At 34.5% G+C, this 25,732-nt stretch overlaps 2 protein-coding genes and 1 long non-coding RNA gene across 3 annotated transcripts; 2 read left to right on the top strand and 1 right to left on the bottom strand.

The window, feature by feature from the left end:
* The first annotated feature begins 4,966 nt into the window (after window positions 1-4,966).
* On the top strand, window positions 4,967-6,479 carry LOC126708909 (dehydration-responsive element-binding protein 2A-like). The gene is made up of 2 exons (XM_050408907.1): window positions 4,967-5,125; window positions 5,569-6,479. The coding sequence occupies exon 2, from the start codon at window positions 5,602-5,604 to the stop codon at window positions 6,268-6,270; it is 669 nt and encodes a 222-aa protein (XP_050264864.1). The 5' UTR covers window positions 4,967-5,125; window positions 5,569-5,601; the 3' UTR covers window positions 6,271-6,479.
* Window positions 6,480-17,018: 10,539 nt separating this feature from the next.
* LOC126709365 (uncharacterized) lies at window positions 17,019-18,211 on the top strand. Its single transcript, XR_007649372.1, has 3 exons — window positions 17,019-17,081; window positions 17,177-17,239; window positions 18,128-18,211. It is a non-coding gene; the product is annotated as an uncharacterized LOC126709365 (long non-coding RNA).
* Window positions 18,212-20,556: 2,345 nt separating this feature from the next.
* LOC126710006 (probable phosphopantothenoylcysteine decarboxylase) lies at window positions 20,557-25,020 on the bottom strand. The gene is made up of 3 exons (XM_050410391.1): window positions 24,850-25,020; window positions 22,576-22,923; window positions 20,557-21,090 (listed from the first exon to the last, which is right to left on the bottom strand). Exons 2-3 carry the CDS (start codon window positions 22,918-22,920, stop codon window positions 20,797-20,799), a joined length of 639 nt encoding a protein of 212 aa, XP_050266348.1. The 5' UTR covers window positions 22,921-22,923; window positions 24,850-25,020; the 3' UTR covers window positions 20,557-20,796.
* Window positions 25,021-25,732: the final 712 nt, after the last annotated feature.

Raw genomic sequence — 25,732 nt, 5'->3', positions numbered from 1 at the left:
GAGTGTACTCCCCCTAGTTAATTGGTGTTGCATATGTCGATGTTATAGGGAAACTATGGTTTATCTTTCACTTCACTATGAGCTTGCTCATGCGCTGTGTAGTGAAGTTTTCTTGATCTTTGGGATTCAATGGGTGATGCCAGAGAAGGTAGCATCTCTTTTGTTTGGGTGGAGGCATTGGTGGTGGAAACATTCTTCAGATATTTGGAATTTGGTACTAGTGTGTTTGATGTGGATAGATTGGGGGCAACATAATAGCCACACTTTTGAAGATGTTACGACACCATAGATCAGTTGATTTGATTGGTCTCGGGTTTGGAGGTTTATGCAATGTACTTCTATTTTTGATTTCCAACACTTTGTTAGAATTTCTATTTGATTAGCTTGTAATTGTTTCAAGTACTATGTGCTCATCATTGTCTTTATCAATAATATTTCTATTACTTATCATAAAAAAGAAAAGGTCTACTGGTATGTCCAAACAAACATTCACCTAGATATACTATCATTGCAAGAGAAATATCTTCAAAAATGTAATAAGTAACACCACAAGAATACCATAAAAAACTTCATAATAAATAACTATGCCAAAATAATATGGTTCATCATGTTTAAGCAAACAATAGGATCCACTTCACCCAAAGGCCCTCCCTCCTATATGAAATCCTCTTTCAAAATTGGTGTGATCTAAAATGTAAGTCAAATGTCAATATTCATTATTGATTGTGTCTCAATACCAATGCTATTAGCTTTTACTTAAAAAAAGAAAAGAAAAAAAAGAAGAAGTACCAATGCTATTAGAGTAGTACTAGAATCGCAACATTTTCCATAATTTTTTATTTTTTTATTTGCAATTGTTGATATGACCAGTTGTGATTGGAACATTACTTTCACATGGCTCCACCACTAACACCACTTTTATTATACAACAATTATAACAAACCAAATCAACAATTATGAAAAAAGAAGAAGCTATTAATAATATTGTGTCCCTATAATTATTGATACTATTACTATAGCAATAAAGTGACTACTGCAAACGCCTACAAATTTACAACGGCATTTAAGCAATCCTTTTGATTTAGAAAGTTTTGTCAATAAACCTTTCAAATAGAGACTAGAAAGTAATCAAAAGTAACTTGGTTGTTATTTCTTGTATTTGGTTATCATTACCAATAAAATGTAAGGGGGGGAAAATAAATAAAAATGTTCGTACAAACTATTCATTTAGAATTGATATGACCCTGAATTACTTCAAGCAAGATCAAACACCTAAATGGTACAACATTATGTTGACATATTGATGTTGTCATAACTTTTGCTTGATATTCCCAACAAGCAAAGAACAACTAAATGAATTGATCAACATGCATTATTGAACTAGACTGTAAACATTCATATCATCCCACAAAATCATCATAGAACTGTAAATTGATCTCAATCACAATCTTAAACCCACTCAAATCAATTGCAAACTATAAAAATACAATTTCTGCACTCACCAAAAACAAAAAGTAAAGTAAAGAGAATACATTTTCCCTTAATATGAAAGAAACTTATAAAACCCAACAAAAATAACAAACCAAATACATAAAACCTACACCAAATGGTCACAATCAAACTATAAATTTCATCAAAATCACAACTTGGAATCCAAAACCATGACCAGTTGAATCCAAACAGGAACTAGACAAAAAATAAACCACAGAAACAATAAGAATTCAGAAAGAAACACAGAGAGAAGCAGCAAAAGTACATGCCTTTGTTGGTTGCTCAAACTCCTCAGTACCACCATACATCTCTTTCATAGTCCTAAACTTGACTTTCCTTATACCTTCCAACAATGATTCATCAACATGACCACCGGTACTTATGTACACACACTTTAAGAACAAGAACCCACTATTTATAGACTTCCTCAAAATCCAACAACGCACACAAAATTATGAGTCCTGAAATGAAAGATGTGTGTGTATGTTGTTCTTGCCATATATACCATATTGCTTAAAAATGGCAAGCATTTTTTTATTATATATATTTTTTTCTTTACTGGGTTGCTTTCTTTTAGAGGGGTTGGTTTTTTCTTTTTATTTATATTTGTGTGTGTGTGTGTGTTGTATATGATTTGGTGCTTTGCATGTAAGGAAAATAGCAAATAAAATAGCACCACGTAATAGACCTATATGGACAATTGAAATATTTGCCAGGTGGAAGAAAATGAATGAAGGAGAATAGTACTAGGAAATCATCAAAGCAATTTATTATTTTAAAAATATTGAGGGCGTGTTAGAAAGATATTAGAGACCATTCAAAATATGACACGTTTATGACGTGTGTAAGCTAATACTATGTAGCTGCTATAACTGATTCATAAATTGTAAAGGCCTGGTGTGTGTGTGTGTGTGATGTGTCATGGACTGTTTCATCTTTGTATACATGGCGAGCAAGGGCAGTGGTAGTACACGTATGGAATGTTTCATAAGATTCTTGTTTTTCATTTTTAATAAATCCTAGATGTAAATTGTTACTAGTTTTAATTTGAACCAAAATAAAATTATTTTTTAAAAATGTTATATTCACAATATTCTCATAACACACTAAATCCTAAATAAAAAATTCTTATTGGCTTGTGGGTAAAAAAATAATTTCAATTGTGAATTCAAATTAAAACTTGTAAGTAGTAACAACCATCACCTATGATTTGTTGTGAAAGTATTATAAAAATGTTGTGGATGTAGCACTTTTTTTCCCCCTAGTAACAATCTGGTACTTTGAATTTGTTATGAAAATATTGTAGACATACATTTTCTCTTTTATGAATAAAGCTACGGAAAAAATATTTTCACAAGTTGTGTTCTAACTTATGTCAATCTCTGTTAGGTCAAAAAAGAAAATAAAATAAAATAATAAAATATTAGACTTTGGAACCCACCACAACTAAAAACAATGGTATTGTAAAAAATGTTATAACAGTTTGTTGTATCTTTAGACTTCATCTATTTTTACAATATTTGCATAATAAAGTATTGGTATTAAGTTGTTCGTAGATAAAAAAAAGTGGCCTAAACAAATAGCAATAACAACTTATGATCTAAGTTTTATTATTTTAAAATTATTATGAAACTATAGTGACTTGAGCACTACTCTTTGTTGTGTTATCACTCTCACAAAATAGTGTTATGGAAGTGTGTGTAACAAACCTCTAGTTTTTTTTTTCCTAGATTTATTAGAATCAAATGTGGTTATTAACTTCCACTTAACTAATTAAAACGTGGCTGCTTTTCTAGCACTTGTAGTGTGAGGGTTTTTGGAATATCATGACATTCTAAATGAGGGAAATTTGAGGTAGTATTTGCAATAGGTTTTTCCGAGGCATTAATAAATTTAATGTTATGGAGTGAGGGTCTCAATATGTTCGGTTTTCAAGGTGGTGGCTTTGATCAAGTCATTATATATGTGTAATGATTAAAGAATCGAGAGCGCTAGGTGGCAAACAATAATTTGATCTATACTTATGAGACTTTGTTAAGGAGTGGCTAATAACACTAGAATATTGTATTTTAAAACATTCAAAATGCTATTTTAGCACACCTAAAAGTAAAAAAATGACATGCATTAAATGTGTCACATGCTAATTTTTTTTTGCATTATATTGCTACTCTCTCTCTCTCTCTATACTGTTTGTGGTTGTGGGTTTGGTGGTCATCAATCTCGCTATTTGGTTCAACTTAGGGTTTCTGGCTAAGGCTCGCAGCTGATGGGTTGTGGATGTGACTTGCCATTAATGGTCAATTTTGGATTGTGGTTGTGTCGTAAAATTTGGGATGATTATTTGTGGGTCGTTGTGGTGGTGGTTGAGTTGATTTTGGGTTATGGTTACGATTTTGATTGATTTTGAGTGGTGGTGGATTACATTCTAATTTATTTTATACCAAGTGTCATTTTTTATTTAAATTATACATGCTCTAAATTTGTTGTAAGTGTTCATCCAATTTAAAATTACTCCTTAACCATTATACTTCAAGCTCATTCTACACAACTTTCTAACCCATTTGAAACTGATTCAATTTTTATTACCAAAAATTATTTATTAATTAAAGTATGAACTTCAATGAAAATTTTATCATGTTCAAAAAGGCTATTCCTTTTCAATAGTTTTTCCACGGTAACTAATTTTTAATAAATTATTTGAAAAATCTAAAAATTAAATAGCATTCCATCACAAAAACAAAAATTACATTTTAAGTACATAAATAGATTAACAAACTAACTTCTCTTTGTTTTTACTTCATAAAATAGTGTAGTCAAAAATGAAAAACTAGACACTCTACTAAAATGATATCTCACAAGGTTTTTTCAACAATAAAACCTTTAGTCTCGGCCAAATTTTTAGTCCAACTATGGATCCTTAATAGATTAGTTAGGTTTGATTACGTGTATTCTTTTCTTCCATTCTATTATATTAGAAGTTGTACTTTATGTTACTTTTCTCACTGATGTGTCCTTTTTAATAATAATTTTACTAATTATATATATATATATATTTACACTATCTTTTTTTGTTCCCTCAACCTAGATCAATTCATTCATTTTTATGGGTACATTAATTGCTTTTGTTTGAACATATGGCCAAATAAATATAGAATAAGCTTTCTTTTTTGAGAGAAAAAAAAAAAAAAAAAAAAAAAAAAAAGGGGAAGTTTTTGTTTACGTTTTGGTTTTAGTTGTAAAAAGTACACTATAGGCGGACTGGACATTACATAAAAGAAACTGGAAAAGAAACGAAAACCCTAAGATTTCTCTCTAACTAAAAGGTTTTCCTTGACCGTTTAGGTTTTGAAATTTACTTAGTAAAATCGAACGGTCCAAAAGCGCCACGCCATAAAGAAAACTCTAATATCTCTCTCCTTAACCCACACGAACTGACAACTAGGGAAGACTATAAATACGCCTCACTCCTCACTCTCTCTCTCTCTCTCTAGGCTCAAGCTTTCTCTCCAAGAATCCAAAACAAAAGCTCTCTCTCTCTCTGACTCATAAATCAAACCTCACTTAACGCAGGAAAGAAAGACCACAAGTTTACAATCATTGCCGTTGGGGTTTCACTCTTCTACGACTAAGAGAGGTTCGTTAATTTTTTGGAAAAATTCTACTTTTTTTTTTTTTGAATTTCTTCTGTTCTATATTTTATTTTTGGGTTTTCTTTATATTTCTTGTTTGAATTTTTCTGGGGTTTGTTGCAAAAAGGTTTTGTGATTTTTCCAGTTTGGGAAATTCAAATATTGTTAAGGGTTTCAGGGGTTTTGTTGAATCTCTGAGAGGTTGGGTTATTTTTAAACAATTTCTGATTTTTTAAATTTCCTTTTTTGTTAAGGGTTTCAGGGGTTTTGTTGAATCTCTGAGAGGTTGGGTTATTTTTAAACAATTTCTGATTTTTTAAATTTCCTTTTTCTGTTTTGGGTTTTCTTGATTTTTTTCCTGGGGGTTTGTTGCAAAAGGGTTAATGTGATTTTTCTCTTTGGGAAATCCAACATTGTTATCTGAATCTCTCTGTTTTTCGTTGAACAGAGCAATCATTGGAGTTTTCTGGAAAAGTCTCACATGGGTTATCTTGATCAAGGTGTGCCCATGGAATCTTCAAAGAAGAGGAAGACTAGAGGCAATGGATTGTCTGTGGCTGAGACATTGGCCAAGCTTGAGTCTTATGGTGATGATGCGAAACGTGCTCGTAAATTTTCCTCCAAAGGGCCAAAGAATGGGTGCATGAAAGGAAAAGGAGGGGCTGAGAATTTACAGTGTAATTACAGGGGGGTTAGGCAAAGGACCTGGGGCAAATGGGTTGCGGAGATTTGTGAACCAAATAGGGGGAAGAAGCTCTGGCTTGGGACATTTGATACTGCTGACGATGCCGCCTCTGCTAATGATGAAGCAGCAAGAGCAATGTATGCTGCCTCGGCTAGACTCAACTTTCCAGAGTCTGTTTCCACTATGTCAGGTCCTACTCCTGCGGGATTTGAGGCTTCTGCTGATGAAAGTACAAGTAGTTTGGTAAAGGATGAATCTACTGATAATGGACAGGAGGAATTGCTGGCTTTTTCTGAAAATGAGTTATTTGATGCGGCAGAACTTATAGCACTATTAGAAGATAATCTTGACTTCACAGATTCAGTACTGGATTTTGGTTTTGATGTGAATCAACTTAGATTCCCTGACACTGAAGCTGACTTGCCAAGTTTGGTGGACACTGAAGGAAGGGATGAGCCTATGTGACAAACTACTCTGTGGATAATGGACTTTTCTGTATATGAATATTTTGATGTGGGATGACTTGGGATAGGGAATTTAGTTTGTTGACTTCATGTAAATGAAAACAAAGTTTTGATCATTATTTGTATTACTTATTGAAAAGTTTTGGTAGGGTATTTGTATTTTCTTAACGATTCTGGTTCAATATAATTGTTCATTTTACAGTCTCCTCATTCTTTTCTTTTTACCTCAACGTTCTTTGTTTTTTTCCTCAACTGATAGGTTGCTCTGTGTTTCTATAACTGCCTGTTAATGTGTTTCTATAATTGCTATATGGTAGAGGTAGTGTTAACTCTGAATACACATTCCTATGGTTGGTGATGCTGTCAAGATCAGTTATTTTTTATAAGTTTTTTGCTTTTTACAAATGGTACATTCTTGAATTTTGATTGTTAGTGTTTTGGTTCAAGATGTTCCTCACATCTGGAATATTCATTATCTGCATTTGAATCAAAAGCTAAGTGAGAGGATAAACGGAGGAACTGAACTGGGACGGCCTTGAACTAGGAGATTAGTATTGAAAATGTGTCAATTGAGGGGCCACTGTCAAGTAAATGAGATTGAAGGTTCATTGTGGATGCTTCGTGGTATGGCTCAAAAGATGCTAAGAGCTTTGTATTGCTTGTATATTATCGTTTAAGATTGGGAGGAGCCATACTTTGGCCTCAATTTTCTTCTTTTTGGCAAAATAAACAAATCACTGTTTAGTATGTTTGTTGCTTGATTGATGAGCTAATAGAAAAATATGAGCTGCTGGTTGGTAAAATTAGTGAAAGTACTTTATTTGGTGTATTTATTTGTTTTCTATGAATACAGTCAGACAGGAATTTTCTTATATGTGTGTGTGCATGTGTGCGTGTGTTTCTTTTAGGCATGAATTCATTTCTTCTGAGTCAGATCACATACCCACAAATTCTATAACCCATAGTTTAATGTGGTATTGTTTACCTGCCATGCTAAAGTTGCTTTCTAAGCCAGGAGCATAAGTTTTTAAGTAACTTTGTGATCATATGTTGAATTCATTTCTGACGTGCTTATTCCTCCAATCTAGGATTGATGTTTTGAATTCTGTAGTTAACTGCGCAAATAACATTGTAATTATGCTAGCTTTCCTTGTAAAATAAACGTTCTTTACCAGCATCAAAGCTTCTGCAAGAACAAGGTAAGTCTTCAATAATTGGCTTGCCTAAGTTAATTCTCCTATAGAAGCTAAGACTAGAATACCTATTAAGAGAATTTCACCAGCACAAATGGAAGAGAGGAAGAAAAAGGGACTCTGTTATAACTTTGATGATAAATGGGCACCGGGTCATAAGTGTAAGAGTGCTAAGCTATTTTTGTTAGAAGGTGTAGAGATAGTTCCATCTTCAGGGGTGCAGATTACTGAAATGGAAGAAGATGGTATGGAGGGTGTCATTAAGTCTCAGGATGAGGGAATAGAAGAGGCTGAGATTACTCTGTATGCACTTGTTGGTAGTCCCACTCCAGGCACAATAAAGGTTAATGACATGATTATGGGAGAAGGGTTGATCATTATCTTAGATTCTGGTAGTACTCATAACTTCATTGATGCTGCTTTGTTGCTTAAATTATCAAAACACAAGGGGTATGTAGAGATGTGGCGATACAGGTGCAAGGTTATACTTTTATGGTGCAATTACATGTGTTGCCCTTAGGAGTTTGTGAAGTGGTTTAAGGAACTTATTGGCCCAGTACATTAGGAGTAATCAATTGGGATTTTAAGCTCTTGACCATGAAATGACATCATTGTCAGAAATAGGTTCTGTTAGAAATAGTCAGAGTCCATTTGCTTCTCCTGTCCTATTGGTGAGGAAGGCAGATGGATCTTGGAGAATGTACATCGATTATAGAGCTTTAAACCAAGCTACCATTAAAGACAAGTACCCTATCTCTGTTATTGATGAATTGTTGGATGAACTTCACGGGGCTTGTCCCTTTTCTAAATTAGACTTGAGGTCAGGATATCATCAAATTAGAATGAGGGAGTAAGACATCCCTAAAACAGATTTTCGAACTCATGAAGGCCACTATGAATTTTTAGTGATGCCATTTGGGTTAACAAATGCCACCTCAACATTTCAATCTTTAATGAATGAGGTGTTTAAACCATTTCTTAGAAAGTTTGTTTTGGTTTTCTTTGATGATATTCTAGTTTACAGTAGATCTTTGCCTGACCATGTGGAGCATCTTAGAACTGTCTTGGGGTTATTAGCTAAACACCATTTATATGCCAAGAAATCCAAATGTATGTTTGCTTGTGAGGAAGTGGAGTATTTGGGGCATCTCATCTCAACAGTGGCCTGTCCTTAACGATGTCAAGCCTTGAGGGGATTTCTGGGTCTCACTGGTTACTACAGGAAATTTGTTAAAAGTTATGGTCAGATAGCTCCCTTGACTGCTGTTTTGAAGAAAAACTCTTTTGTCTGGTCCGACCTTCCTGCTCAGGCTTTCCAACAGCTCAAGCTTGCTATTTCTAATCCTCCAGTGTTAGCCCTTCCAGAATTTTCCAAGACTTTCACTGTGGAATGGGTTTGGTCTTGGTGCTGTTCTAATGCAAGATCAAAAGCCTATTGCATTTTACAGCCAAGTCTTAAAAGGTAGAAGTTTGGTTCTTTCCACTTATGAAAAGGAGTTCCTTGCTGTGGTGGTAGCTGTTCAAAAGTGGAGGCACTACTTGGTGGGTAAACCTTTTGTTATAAAAACAGATCAGCAGAGTCTTATATACTTGATGGATCAAAGAGTGGGTACTAGAGCTCAACAAAGGTGGATTACTAATTTTGGTTACAATTTTTTGGTTGAGTATAAGAAGGGTAAGGAAAATGTTGTAGCAGAAGCTTTCTTAAGAAAAGGGGAAGAGTCCATGGATGTTTCTACTGCTGATTTGTTTTCTGCAGAGGGTGATGAGAGTATTTCGAGTACAATGAGCCGAAGACATAAGACCTTAGGAATTTAAGAATTTTAATTTGCAATGACATATTTGAAAAAAAATGGGTAATTAAAATACTATCTTATAGATGTGAATGATTGCTCTACAGGGTGTTCCCAGCAGAGGCTTGTGATGATCTTGGAGGAGAATTTCATGAACCCGATTATCAGAAAGGAGTTTACTAAAAATCCGATTCACAAAGGGAAGTTTGTGATGCTAATATCTAAGGGTCATCTTCTATTTTCCCTTCTTGGTTTTGCTGTTGATGTTTTTCTTTTGTTTATGTTGTGAAAAACTATAACTTGGCAGTGATTGTAACTATGAATAATGATGCACTCGTCTTAGAAGCTAATTATGTAACTTTCTTTCGGCAGAATAATATCATGGATGAGTCAAACAAACATTATGGTGAGTTAGTAGTAATGGGAAATCTAGTTATAGATTGTTATTATGCATTGAAAAGAATTGCCTATGCTTGCCTATTTTGATAAACATGAATTTTCAGTTTTAAGTTTTAGATATTAGAGACTGCCAAGAAGTTCTAGTCCTATGATGCAATTTCGTTTGCTTGCGAAGGCACCATACCTTAGAAATTAAAGCTTCCAAGATCCAGAATATGATGCACATTGAAATTTTGAATGATATCTGAATTGTCCATTACCTATTTACCTTAGAAAAAATGTACAAATTCAAACCAAAGGAGAGCAGCATCAAAGTAGTAATAACCTGATTCCTACTATTTCTTTCTTAGGGTAACCAATTCGTCTGCATAATCAATATGTGATCCAAGATTAAGACAAAAAATTGGAGCTGAATTTATAAAACCCCTGCTTATTAAAAAATTTGAAGTAGTGAGATTCAAATCATATACCAAAAGATATAAATACTATGAAGTTTTAAGCATTTCTACAGAATTAGAAGTTGCTTTGTGACAGAAGAGCTCCAATACTGATGGTGACATGGTAGAACTCAGACACTTAATTAGTTCAATCAGAAGAGAGTAATTTAACAACTATATTTTCGTAGACTGAATCTACAAACAATGTTACTGTTCACTGTCTTCAGTTATCCCCTCCAAAATCAGATACTGCAAAGCTATGGAGTACTTTGCAGTTCTGATACTCACTGAGCTGCCACTACCTGAATTGCTATTGATTTTCAAATAAACGATCCTAAGCAACCACCAGGAGCACAACATCCCAATACAAATCATGTAATTTACAATGAGATTCAAAAAACAGCACAAAAGTGCACATAATCAGAGAGAAATAGATAATCAGGCATTATCTTTCATGACCAAAAATGGTCATGACAACCAACCTTTAATCGTAAAAATAGTTGGAACCCATAGAAGTTAAGAAACAAATATTGTTAGTACTTTTCCTAAAAGAATATTAAGCTAATCACTTGAATGGTAATGTCAACCTGCTCACTCACTTAGCATGATTAACTGGGTTGTGACATAAAGCTAGAGTCTCTTCCACGATGATTATTCTATTTCAGTTTTTTTTATCATCTGAATTTCCTTTTTCTACGCCCAACCACTTTGATGATGAGTTGCGAATTCCTATTTGAGATATGAGTTTGAGTCGGCTTGCTGAGATCTTGAGGTTATGATTATTCATTTTTATAGGCCTCCTGTTACCTACAGACAAGAGATTAGGCAGTCAGAATAATATCTATCGGATTTGGAGTCTTCCCATCATGAACCATTGGATTTCTATGGTTCCAAAGAGACTATATAATGGTGAAAAGGGATTGGAGATACGAGGTCTTCTCTTGATTAACTAAATCTTTTCTTATGATGCAGGTAGAAAGCCATTGAATGGCAAGGGCTTGGTTTAAACTTAAGGTATAGATTGAGAGATGAGAACCATGCCATACAGCTCTTGTGAAACCTATCAAACTAATCAACTATGAAGATAGTTGTGATACAAAACCCTTTAGGTCTATGTATATTTTCTTGTATCCGAGCTCCTCCCACCTAGTAGCAACAAGTTGCACCAATTTCTTCTCTTCAATAGCTTTCGGTTTTCAAGTCTAGATGTTGACTATAAATCCAATCTTTTGTATTCTTTAAAGCCACTTGAAGGTTCGGAATTGCCTTTGTGGTTTCCAACACCAATCCAATACACACAAAGGAATCAAGATGTTTGGTCGGGTTCTCCTCTCAAAGGGTAAATTAATTTGGAAAGGGTGAAGGTACGGAGGCTACAAAGATTTTTCTCTGAAGGGGACATGATAGTCTCAGCCTTCTCTCTACATTTTTAGGGTTAATCATGGATATATTAGTCACAATTGAGGCTTGATTGGCTATAAATACAATAAAGAAATAACCAAAGTTTTTCTCTAGTGAAAATTCACTAGAACCAAATTCAGACCCCTTTCAAGCAAATATATTTGGGTAATTATTTTCCGAAATCTGTTGAACTTGCCTAACATGAGATTGTCGCTCAAGTGAAAATCTTACTATAGCACTTTATACACTGTCATCTTACATACTTGATCTTCTTTGACACAATGCAATTACAAATGAATTAAATTTCAATGTATATTAAATAATATGATTAGAAAAGAAATATAACAAAATTTATTATAAAATGACTTCTTCTTCCTTCTTTTTTTTTGAGAAACCATTATAAAATAACTAGATACCAAATGCAATTACTGTCATGTCAATAATATTATAAATAGGTTTCCTAATTTTTTGTTACATGTGTTTAAAATGTGATACTTCAGTTTGTAAAGCATATATAATAAAAATTGTAGTGCCTATTATTCTAAAATAATGGGTATTAGATTTTTTTTTTAATAGAAACGATGGGTATTAGAAATGATTAGGTGTAGTTGGGCCTATTTTTTAATATGTGATTTGATATTGTGGCATATTGAGATTGAAGGGTATAAAACTTGAATTTTACACCACATTTTTATAAATTTAATCTCTTCTAATATACATATAAATATATATATATATATATATATTGTAAGGACTTAATTTGTAACGACCCCAAACTGGTATTGGGTTCACACGTTTAAGGCCCAAACAATAAAATTTGTAGAGCGTGGGCTAAAAGGCAAGGCCTTAGTCACCGGATAGTGGTTGGCCATGGCGTTCATGATGGACGCACAGAGGTGAACTTAGCGTATCTAATAAGACTTTTCCCCCGGCATGGCCTGAGCGGCTCCGATCCTTAGACCTCGTCCGAGGAGCTCCATGTTCTTATTATTCTCCGCTTTTTTAGGATTCAATGGCTTGGGAGACGATATGTTCCCCCCCCCCCCCTGACTTCTGAATTGCTTCTCTTTCCTTTTTATACTAGCCTTTACCCTTCCTCCAACGTCCACATGTAGGTTCAACTTTTCAGGACTGATACTTGTCCCATCAGCCCATACCCAAAGTGGTTGGGGGTGGTTGTAAAAGTTGAAAAGTATTGCTCTATCAGACACAGAGTATTTAATTGCAGTAATGACAGCCTTTCCTTTGTCCTTTGTCGCCATATTGTCTAGGGGTCCTTTTTCTCCATCAATGTGGAGGTGTTCAGCTTTTCCTTAAACTGTTCCTATACCGTATTTGCCATTTCTTTCAGGAGCGCTTTGGGATGCCGATGACAGAATCATCATCGGCTATATCTCTAGGCCATTTGGACTTTCACTGTATGTCCTCGGCAATGTCCCTCCTCGGCTCGAGCCTTGGGCCCTAACGCAAAGTGGGCCGGGGTCACAAGTTCTCTGGCCCTATATATATATATATATATATAAGGCCAAGACATCACTTTTATTTCCCTAGTAATTTAGAATTTGGACATCAAAGTCATTCCCCCAAATAAGTAAATACTAGTTCTATATATTTTGCTTTGTGAGCATTTATTTTTAAAAAGAAAAAATCAGTTCATCTTATTAAAGGAGGCTGTAGTACAGAAAAAAATCAGTTCATCTTATTTTTCTTTGTAAATCAACTTGTAGTACAGAATTAACATCTTAGGGAAGAAAATATCTTCCATCCAAACTAATAGGTTGGGACATAAAATAGCTCTACGTGCCAGTGCGTTCCATCTAAGGACAATTTTTGGGTCTCTGACTTGTAGGCTTGTAGCTGAGTCCAAAGTTGGGCAGATAAAATCTGAATGGTATAAATTATCACACACCTGGATTCTTTGTCTCCAGACTCTGGAGTCTCACCATAGTCACACGAAAGTGGAACCGTTTGATTTGAATAGATTAGTCTGTATTCTGTTTTGGCATGTACCTTGGTACACTCATATTTTTCAAATGATGTAAAGAAATATTCTCATTTAGATATATTCCATTTTACTTAACCAATTATATTACCTATCAAAAGAAAAATCTCATTCAGATACTAATTAACAAAAAATTATTTAAATTTAGGGCTGTCCATGGGTCGGGCAGGTTGGGTTTTTGCCCAACCCGCAACCGACCCATACAAGATCGGGTGGTCATTTTTCAACCAGAAACCGACCCATAACAGTAACGGATTTGTCGGTTTGGATTGTCGATGGGTGGTTGTCGGTTTCAGGTGAACCCAATTATCATTGGAATCCTTCAAAACACGGCGAGATCTCACCAGATCGTGCGAGATCTTGCCAGATCCATCCAAGATTTGGTGAGATCCCATCAGATTCGGTGAGATTTTTGCCAAATTGTGATGAGAAATCACTGGTTCGGCCAGATCCGTTGTTTATTGTACCAGAAATCAACAGATTTAAGTGAAAAAGTTGCCGAAATCTGGAAAAAGTGGTTGAAATCTGGGAAAAAAAGTCGGAATCTGGAAAAAATGGCCGGATTTTAATGGACGTCGGACAGGTCGGGTTTCACGGTTTTAGAGGAAGAGATCCGACACCCGACCTGCTAGCATCGGGTTTTTGGAGTCGGGACCCGAGTCTGACCACCGGAGCCATCGGATTGGGTGATTCCAGGTCGAGTCTAGGCGGGTGGGCGGTTTATTTGGACAACCCTAAATAAAGTAATAAACAAAGAAAGAAAAGTGAAAACATGGGAACATGATCTCTCTATTTTAAATATTGTCAATATTGTTTATTTCAAGATTCATATTAATTTATTTATTTTATCTAATACTTTATAGATTATCACGTTGTTTAATTGATGTGTCAATCTATACACCTTTCAACAAAAATAACAAGAAGAATTTAATTCCCAACTCTTTGGGGTCGATTATGGATTCTCAACAAATTAGTTGAAGTCAATCACTAGTAAGGGTGCAACCTAGTGGTTGGAAGTGTTTGGATGAGTTGTAGACCCAAATATTGTGAGTTCAATCCCAATAAAGAGTTCCCTTGAACTCCCAATATATGGTTCTGGTGGGTGAGGTTGTGTATTTATGTTTGCTCCTTAGGGGAGAGTTCAAAGAGCCCTGCCTTGGTGAAGTTCTTCGTCAAAAAAAATTAGGGTCGGTCATATATATTATTTTCTTCCATTTTATTTTATTTGCAACTATATTTTCTTTTACTTATCTAATTGATAAGTTTTTTTTTTCTTAATTCTACCAATGTAATTTTGAATTTTCGTCTAAGTTGTTTCATTTCCCCAACTTGTACTTATTCATTCTTTCTTATTGGTGTACTCGCCTTTGAAAGTTTGTATACCTTTAAATTTGTAAATTTTAATTTGAAACATAGTTAGTAATATATGACACTTGTAAAATGCAATAAATATATGGACGTGTATAAATTTGACATCTTTCAACAAAAGTACATATAAAAAATTCAGCATAAAAATACAGAAATAGAGAAATAACAGTACATATATGTATTTAATAACAGTACGTTTATTATTGAAAAATTTGCCATAAAAAATATTGAAACATTTTTCATATACTTTTTTTATTAGATAAATACAATAATCTCTTTGTATTATGTTTAATAGAAGCTTCTCAACATTCTTATTTGAAATAATCTAATTACTTAAAAAAGAAAATTAATTCAATAATATTTAAAAATTCAACAATAACAAAGAAATGAATAAATTAATTAATAGTGTTTGGTATGATGTGAAAAATAAGAAATGAAATGTAGGTTGAGTTATAAAGTAGTGTTTTAAAATAGATAAAATAGATTTAAGAATTGCTTAAAACTAAAATTATAACTGGCAAATAGGTTAGCTTCAAATTGGCTTTGCTTTAGATTTTTACCATCTTCTCTATCCCATTTTTCGTAAGAGATTGTTTCAAGTACAATTTATATCAGAAATTGAATTTATAAATTGAAGGTTGCGTTTGTTTCGCTTGAAAAAACTTTTAGGAAATTATTTTACACCCTTGTGTGTGTTTGGCAGCTATGGAAAATATGATCAACGGAAAATCATTTACGCTTTGACTGGAAAATAAGCCACTTTGAGCGTAAAATCATTTACGCTTTGATTTTACCTTCAAACAATTTCCGGAAACCACACTTGAAGAGAGAGAGCTCGAGCACACTCCTCACACGGTCCAAAACCCATCTCTAAGCTCACCTCAGCCAAGCTCCAACTAGCCCAGCCAAGCTCCGGCTAGCCCAGATCGTGCTGTCCTATGGTCCAAAACCCATCTCCAAGCTTGCCTTCAAACCATTTCCAAAAAAAAAAAAAAAAAAAAGAACTAAACCGAGAGAGAGAGAGAGAGAGAGAGAGAGAGGCTGGTCACTGTCAGAGAGTGAGAGAGAGCCGCCCATCGTCAGAGAGAGAGAGGCCAGTCACCTGAACTTGAGATCGACTCCACTGTCATCTAGGTCATGCCTCTCACTACCGATTTGCCCTGTTTCTCTCTTCCTCCCTCTGCCACCCATGTCACCGATCTACCCTTTGTCTCTCTACCCATGTCGAGCAAACCACCACAAGATGAGCGACCCACTGTGACCCAGTCTCCTCCACCGTGCGATCTTGCCTCTGCCACCTCTAGATTGAACCCAATCGCCTCTCTCTTTCTTCCTTCTTCTCTCAATTTGACCGGATTTGATAAATTTTTGTTGTTGTTGGGTTTTGTTTCTTTTGTGTTTATCTACTGAGAAATGATATTATATATTTGTTTGGAAGCTGAGAAAATGTAAGCAACAAGTAGAAAATGTGTATTTTATAGTATTTTCAAGAATACAACCAAACACCAGGAAATATTTTTCAAAGTATTTTTTGAAATGCAACCAAACACTTGAAAATATTTTCATTTCCCGATAATATTTTCACCTGAAAATATTTTACACTTGGAAAATATTTTACACTGAAACAAACACAGCCGAAATAAATGCCTTTGATTTTGTATCATTGGTATTAAACGTGTAAGTATGCACAAATTTTAATTTATTACATTCGTACGAAAAGTATTGTATATGTTATGCATGTATATTAACTAACTAGGATTTGAATTATAAAAATAAAAGAAATAGAGAGATGCAGACAATTCAATAGTTTAATTCTCTTCACTTTTTTTCTTTTTTTTCAAGAGAGTTTTAACTTATGGTTGTATAGGTGGGGATTGAATCTCAAATTTTTTATTCAATAATTAGAGATTTTATTAGTTGAGCTAATTCTCTTATTTATTCATTCTTATAGGAGTTTCATCTCTCCTCTCAAGCACAGGTCAGGAGGTGTGGACAATTCAATACATCGAAAAAAAAGAAGAAGAGAATTTAAATTCTTGACGTTGGTTTTGAATAATAGATACAAAAGAGAAAAGTAAGAAATGTGAGTTATATAGTGTGAGTTTGTCAAAAATTATTTTTGCCAACTTATTTTACTATTTAACTTATTTTTGCTACTATTCAGAGATGTGAAGGATGAGGAGCTATGGAGCTTCTTTTATGGAATGTCTCCTTGGCAGGTATATATCTAAAAGCTGTGTGGTTTTGACATATGTTTTGAACTTCAATGGATACAGTGTAAAGGAAATGGCTTAATTATCATTCCTCTTCGTAGTTTATACTAATTGTTGCTGCAAGCTCAGTGGGAGAGGAGCTATTTTACCGAGCTGCCCTTCAGGTCTGTTCTTATAAAGATGTTTATTCTACCCTTTATAGAGTAAAAGATACTATGAATTAGTCTTGGGAATTGTTGTCAACTTATTCCTAAATCTTAGCCTTCAAAACTAGCCGATCTGAGTTTCCTGTCAGTCTATTTCACACTGAGGAGTTGTAATCCTTCAGATATAATTTTATTAAAGTCCGGGAATAACATTGTAACTTAGGAACAAATGAAGCGCGGTCATCATGTCTATGATAAAAGCATACTGAGTAACCCAGGGGGTTCGCCGAGTTGGTTGGACTCTCGGTCTTAAAGTGCTTATACTGGGCTTGACTGGGTGTGCTCCCTAGTTCGAGTCCTGCTACCTACATTTTGAAAAGAATTCCCTGGACCAGCGCTTTACCTTTTCATGGGCCCATCCGGCACAAACAGTGATTAGTCTCTGATTGAAAGCCTTAAGGAAATACGGTAGAAAACAAAAAAAAAAAGCATACTGAGTCAATCTGTTTTGAACTTTATGAAGGCCCCAAATTAAATATTAATTTGTGTGGTTTCAGCCGAACTTGTTACTTTTTGAGCAATGTAGAAGCTTTAGAATCTAGTCCATCCACTTGCTTTTTAAAATTCCAAGATTTTGGATACTGCTTTGCTATATTTAGCAGAGTTCAATATATTCTTATTATTTAATCACATTCATACTAAGAAAAATTTTAAACTACGTTTCTTTTTTCATAATTTTGTTGAAGTACTTGCCCTCTTATATTGCCTGTATCTCAGAAACCATGAGAGTTGTACTGTTAATCAATCACTTTTATGCCAGAAATATTTAAACTATTATCGTTTTATTTCTATTATGCTTTGTTTCATCATTACTAATATATGTTTCCTTTTTCTCCAACTTTGTAGGGAGCGTTGGCTGATATATTTCTAAGGGGCACTGATCTAGTAACTGATGCTCGAGGAATGGCATCTCTGGTATGTGCCCTAGTCACGTTCCTTGCTGTCATTAGTAGTAATAATGAAATATTCATTTTATTCCTTAAAACTAAATTGTTTTAAATTGTTTCCATTTCCTCTCCTCATATTCCATCTCCCTCCATACAATATTTAGGAAGAGCCAATTTGGTGATAGTTAGCTGGTATGGTGACAATTATTTATGTGAAGAAATGTGTCCAAAGAAGCTCAGGTTGATACCAGATGACCTCTTGGCCATCGAGAAGGTCAAGGAGTTTCTTGAGTGGTCAATCTTACGGTTGTGGATGAAGGAGTGGCTAGCATACTCCCATTGGTACTACGGTAGTACAAAATAACTACGCATCGGGTTGGACTTGGTTCTAACAATTGACAAATTCACTTGCTTGTCATTGATACTATGGTAGTTCAAAATAAACTATGCATTGCGTTGGACTTAGTTATAATACATATTTTAAATTTAAATTAACACATTTATATATAAGAAATAAAATATAAGGAAAATGTTAACAAGCACCGACCGTGCTTGTTAAGGTGCAAAAAAGACCCAAAAAAAAAAAATCAGAAAAAGTCAAAAAAGACACCAAACGGTACTTATAAAATTGAAAAAATAAGATAAAGTTGTAAATAAGACAAAACAATTGTTAAAAAATTTTCAAAAAAGTTGTTAACGGGCACCTATAACACAACCCAATAAAATAAACCTTGGTGTTATTGTTTCTATGTCATACAGCTCTAAATCTGTCTCCAAGAAATTTCTTCCACTGCAATTCTGAACTCCTATTTCTTTCTTCTTATGATAAGCAATGGTTACCTTCTCATCCAACATTTGTTGCTCAAACAATTATCCTTCCTTCTTCATTCCCATATCTCCAAATTCCTACTTATTCCACTTCTTCAAGAGCTTTCAACTTTTTTGATAAGACAAAGTTAGGAAGACCAACAAAATTGTACTCACTCCATCACGATTGTAACTTGTCCACAAAACCCTCTGTTTTGAGACAAATGTTTAAAGGCACCTCTACCCTGTAACAAATCTCTCAATTCTACCAACATTGGACGATGGTTTGATATAGGTTATGGAAGCATTTTTTTTGTATGGCATACGTAAAGTGTTCTTCCCAATCTATCGAGACCAATACTCGATGTATTCGAGACATAGATGGTGTATCTAAACTATTTGACCAGTGTACCTACTTCTCTCTCTGATTGTAAATCAACCAAATTAAACTCTATAATCACATTTAAAAACTCATGCATAGATGAATTAAACTTATGAGTCACAACCTTCACTTGGATATCGAATGACATTAAAATTCCTTGCCAAACACCATGGCTCCTGCCACTTTGACATCTCTTCTTTGGATTTGTCCATAAACCATCTCTAAGATTATCCTCATTAGGCCCATTCGCTCACTATATGCCCATTGGAAATTGTCCTCTTATCCTCTACATTATTCAAGACGCAAGACAAAGAACTAGTCCACTTAAAGCCTCCATTTTTCTGACACCATATCCCAATAGCAATATTCCTCATGCTATTTGCACAACTTCTAACAACACCAAGTCTGTAATAGTACAAGATTGATCTTATACTCCATAAGATCAATCTTTGACTTTCATAAACAAAAAAAAAAAAAAAAAAATCACATTTTCATTACCTAAACATGTTCTTTTCCATTGATCTTTTGCGAGGGTTGTTCAATTCTCCAATATTCCATTTAAAAATTACTATCTTCATAAGCACAACTTTAGTAACCCTGACCCAAGCTGATACTCAACTCTCCTTCAACTACTACTAGCAAGCTATCCTTCATCATTCACCGTGGAGAGAATTCTTAGGCAACCCATAGGTTAGGTTGGCCTCACAGTTGGGGGATGGGATTGGTCGACCAACCAGTTTGGTCACTCACCAACCTTTTAAGTCACCTCTTTGCGAGGCTCCCTCAGTTGTGAATATTAGCATAATAACAGAAGAGCTGGTTAACTTCAATTTTTAGTCTTGTAACCATTTTGGTAGCTGTGAAAGAACCGTTCAGTCTATTAGATTTTGTTGCACTGATTTGGCTGACAGATTTATTTCAAGCTCACAAACCACATCCATAAATCCCCTACTGATCTACTAGCTTTAGTTTCACAAATATTGATGGGGAACCACGATCACTGCAGAATTGCCATTCAAAAGTTTTTTTTGTTTATAAATCAAAGGCAATTAACTCCAGCTTAGTAGGGGTGATTTTGAGTTACGGGTTGGTTCATTTGGGGTGGTAGTTGATTTGCTGTTTGGACTTTGGCTAGGTGGTGGTGTGGTATTTGGTTTTTGTGAGAACAACAAACCAAGCATAACTGAAAACATGAAATATGCCAGATAGAAAAACCATGCTTATTTAATTCATTATCATTCCTTTCCATTCATTTCTTCTATATCTATTCTATTCTATTCCATTGCTATACAAGATTTAAAGGACGACAACAAATCTAGCATGTTATGCATAAAATGCAAACCAGCTCTTCCATTACCCCTAAAAATAGAAACTCTTTTCTTTTCTTTATTCCTTTCTCTTTTTTCTTTAATCAGTAAATGCCAGCTTTGCAATACTAGTTACTGAATATTACTGCCACCTTGTTGAATCTTTGACTCTAAGAAAAGCCTTACTGTTGAGTATATTACAGAAGGTTCAGCCATTGCACCATTGCCATAATCCCCACAAGCCAGCCTCTTTGTGACAGGAGGGATGAGAGAAATACCAAGCTCATCAATTAGCATGAGATGTCGTTCTGTGAAAGGATTGTTCCACATGAATGTGTTCATAGCAGGTGCAACAAAAAGTGGCTTGCTGTAATCCCATGCTCGCACAATGCATGTCAGTAAATTGTCACACAATCCCCCCGCGATCTACAATTACATCACAGCAAATATTTAAGAAATAAGCAGGGATTAAACATGTGATTATTGCAAAACTCTTGAAAAACAAAATTCAGAAATAGGTGTAGAGAAAAAGCCCATAGGAGCCAGATGATGTCATTCTAGACAGTGGATGTACCTTAGACTCACAGTCTCTACCACTTCAATTAACATGCACACATAGACATAAGTTTGTTTGATGCACAAAATAAAAAGGTAAATTACACCAACCTTGAGATTTCACGAAATGACACTCCCCCAAACTATAAACAAAAGGACAATCCCCACCTTGACATTTGTTTAAATGCAACCAATAAATCCATGCTTTCACCTTTTTTTTTTTTAAAGATTTCTAATCCTTTATATGAAACATACACTAACCGAATACAAGCACTGGCAGAGGGAGGGGCTATGGCCCCCTGGATTCTAAAAAGTCCCTCCTCCCTCTTATAATTTGTGTGTGTGTGTGTGTGTCGCTCGCTCTCTCTCTCTCTCTCTATATGTACACACACACATATGTATACATATAATTTTACCAATGCCCCCCTCCCCCAACCCCCAGATTTTAGCAAATTGTACCATATTTATGACATTTTAGTTTGGTCCCCCTAAAAACAAATTATGGCTCCAACACCGTACAAGTATGGTTCCCCCTATTTATAACCTTAAAAACAGGAGCCGAAACAAATTCACAACATAAATACATGGTCCCAATCATTGCTTAGATGAACATGGAAAATAACTTACTCCCAATAACCATGAGTCTGTCTGTGTCATTCACAGGGTTCTTAGACCAAAAAAAATAAGCAAAGACTGAAATGAGCATTATTTAACAATAGTACCTTCGCAAGTCTACAAGAAAAGGCACAACAGGAGCAAGGTGGCTTGGTAGTTCACAATGCAAAAAATGGATCCTTTACACCCAAAACAGCAAGGAAAGGTCACAAACAAATGTATTCCCTAAAGAATGGGAGCAAGAACAAGGAAATGAAGTAGTATTCTTTTGTATATAGCATGAAATATCTTTTAATAAGCTTATTCAGAATGAATTTCAGATCTTCAATGCATACCTTTACAATTTTTTTTTCCTATTTAGTATTGTGAGAGATCTACAAAATAATGCATGTGTGTATCAAATCAATGAAATAACTAATTTTCAATGATGAACCAGACAAATAACTTGACCTAGTTGCATAATGAACCAGACATATTGCTAGTACAATTGGCTCCCACAAATAATACGTCCTTAAACTAAGAAACCACTTTTATGCATTCTCTTTTCCTTTTAACTCATCATTTTCAAGAACCAATTTGGGGACTAGAGGCACTAAATTTCCAAGTTGTCGCAGTAATCAACAGTTTTAATGAGTGTGTGCTGTTGCCAGTAACATGCACTCACCTATATCATACCATTTCCAGTTTCTAAAAGTTAACAGCAAGAGGGACAATTTTTCTGAAATTTCTCAAGCGTATTACCTTGCCAAGTGTGTTGGCTGACAATGGAGCAATGACCATAATATCAGCCCATCGGCGTAGCTCAATGTGAAGCACATTATCACCAATTTTCTTCCAACTAGACCATTCATCATCATCCGTATAAAGAACTACATCTTTAGGAAGAGATGCCCTATCTATGAAATGTAAAGACGCTGTTGTGGCAACTGCTCTTACCTCTGCCCATTCTGAAAAACAATGGCAGAGATTTCCAAACTTTATCCCAGCAACACTTCCACTAGCAGCAAGTAGAATCTGTGGCTTCCTGGGAGCAGCATTGACGTGCATTGGCTCCGTTTCTTCACTTACAGGTTCTGAGGATGACATAACCTATTCAAGGGGTGCCAACAAGCAACATAGAGCCCACAAGCAAATCAACTTGTAACAAACCTTTGACTAGAATTCATAATACCTTTGCAAAAGTAATTAACAAGAAATGCTTTACAAAGATTCTTAAGAAAGTAGAGCCAAAATCTGAAAAGGTTTACACTTTATCAAGAGATACATGCACAAATCAATTGAAAATAAAGAGCAACAACACTTGTGCATGTGTGTGTGTGCTCAGGGGTACATGTGTGAATTAAAGGTTCATTAATAATGCATGAAAGCAATTATTGATTGTTCCATTTCATTGCTCCATGGAGAATAAACACTCTTCACAACAACAATAAAAAGTAAGAGGAAACCAAATGTTGTAGAGTCAGTATGCTGAAAGCATCTCTAACCAAAATATATGAAACTGAAACATAGTTGCTCTAGGAGGAGCCATAGGTGCAAAGTTATATGGATGTATAAGCTCAAAAAGCTATTTGTCCATATAAATAGTTTGGGATAGCTTAAGATTTTAAATGTATAAGTAGAGCTGTAAGTGAGTCAAGCCAAGCCAAGGATAAACAGTTCATGTTCGTATTTTGTATGTGTGCCAATCTCAGGCTCATGACCAAGTTCAAGCACATGTTCAATCTTGATTTTTTTTTTTTTTTTCCTTTTTTTGTAAAACAAGCTCAAACTTATTCATGAGATTCTTAATCACATTATTCTTTCTTCATAAAAATATCAAGGCTGTATTTTCTTTTTTATCCTTTCAGAAATCTGTTTTAATTATTAGTTACTAGATTAAAGTTATGATTTTATTGTTTGAATTAATTAGATAGACTAATTTTCATTTATGATCTTATAAATTTCAACTAACCTACGTTTAACGATGAAATCAACTATATACATTATCAATGAATTAAAAGATTTTATATCTTATGATATTATCTACAAATTTAGACAATGCAGTATGAATTCTACATAAGCATGTTCATACATACATAGACAAACTTCATGCTTATAGGCTAGTTCACGAATAATATAATAATGTATGAGGTTGACTTGTTTAAGAATCAAGCACAAAAGTGAGCCTAAGCTTAGGTTGATCACTAAATGAACGGACAAAAATAAGATTGTCGTCAAACTGAGCCTCACTTATTTATAAATAGCTCGGCTCATTATAACCCTATATATTTGAAATTGAATTGATCACATATGCACCTTTTCAAGCTACACATACTTGCACCTGCAAGAGTACAATTTTAAGTGCATTATCACAGCTCATGCAACAACACCCCCCTCCCATCCCAAGCCAAAAAAGAAAGGGTAAGGCTTAGGTCTAGTGCATGTAATGCACTGGACCCGTTAAAATGGGGACACATGTCCTAAAGTGAACATGTGTCATTATCTCAATTGAGCGCAATTGGACACCGGACCCAAAAAATAAAAACACCCCACCCCACCAAAAGAAAAAACTCTTATACTCAAGAAAGGCAGCTACTTGCAACTGACAGATGGATTCCTTTTTCCATCTCCATATTATTGAGGAACTACTAATGAGAACACCTCATCACAAGTTGCAAAATAATGGATTCAAGTTGAAGCTAATCATAGACAGTACTGTCATCTACATGATACAAAGCCACTTTCTTGGGACCAGCTTTGAGGAAAATAAGACCGTGACAAGTATTTGCGTTTCCACAGAGACCTTCACGATTGGGGTTCCCCCACTATTTACCAAAAAGAAAGGAATGAATTTTGTATTGTTGGTCATAAAGAAGACTCATTTGAGCCTGAGCTCATTGGCAAACACAAACAATAATCCCGGAAAACGTAGTGAACCTTTTCTAAAGAAGAACATGGATTGGAATTTGAAGTGTAAAAAAAAGAAAGAAAAAAAGAGTGTGATTATAGTTGAAGAAGACAATAATAATGACTTACCTTAATAGTAAAGCGAGTATATTTTAAGGTTTTTGGTCCGAAACTGAAACGAGGCAGACGCGATTGAGTTTCGCTCAACGAGGAATGCTTTCCATTTGTCTCCTCACTCTGCTGCTCTGTTTCTCCAAAAGCTACCGTCTATTCAACATTTGAATCCCCTGAGGTTATTATTTTTATAGTTTTATTATTTTATCAAAGATAAACTGATTCATTAGGAAAAAAAAAAAGTATTCCCAAATCAAACTCAAAATTACTATTGATTTATACTGTTGAAGATCCTATATCCATTTTTTTTTTTTCCTAATGAGCCAACAACAAGTTTTAATTTTTTAATTTCAAAATTGATGCCACCGCAACCAAATTTTGCCATTTTTCTACGTTAACCACTTAAGCATTAAGACGGACATATGTTAAAGCAATAATTATACACTAAATTAACATATTTTGAATATTCGAAAAAAATGTTTAACATTCTAATTTGATAATTACAAGAATTTGGGTTAAAAAGAAAAAGAAAGAAAAAAAAGACTAATGTAACGTTCGCAACATTCTTACAATAATTTTATAATAAATCATATATGGTAAGATGTTACTGAATCGGGCTTATATAAGATTTTTTTTTTTTTTTTTTTGGAGAGATTATTACAATATGCTGCTAACCCACAGCTCAAACATTTTCCCCCCAGTTCCCCAAACACTCTATGCATGAGGAGGTGCCAATTCAGCTACAAGGCATTTAGCATGTTCCATAAAACTTGTTGTAAAAATGTTGTGAATGTAGAATTACCCCAAAAATAATTATGACCCTCCAAATATAATCATTAACCCCTTAAATAAAAAAAATAAAAAATAAAAAATAAACTTAAACAACAACAGTTATTAA

The sequence above is a fragment of the Quercus robur genome, chromosome 12, assembly GCF_932294415.1.
Source record: "Quercus robur chromosome 12, dhQueRobu3.1, whole genome shotgun sequence".
In the NCBI taxonomy this organism is placed as follows: Eukaryota; Viridiplantae; Streptophyta; class Magnoliopsida; order Fagales; family Fagaceae; genus Quercus; species Quercus robur.
Note: the sequence above shows the minus strand (reverse complement) of the source record. Positions and strands in the feature narration are given on the sequence as shown.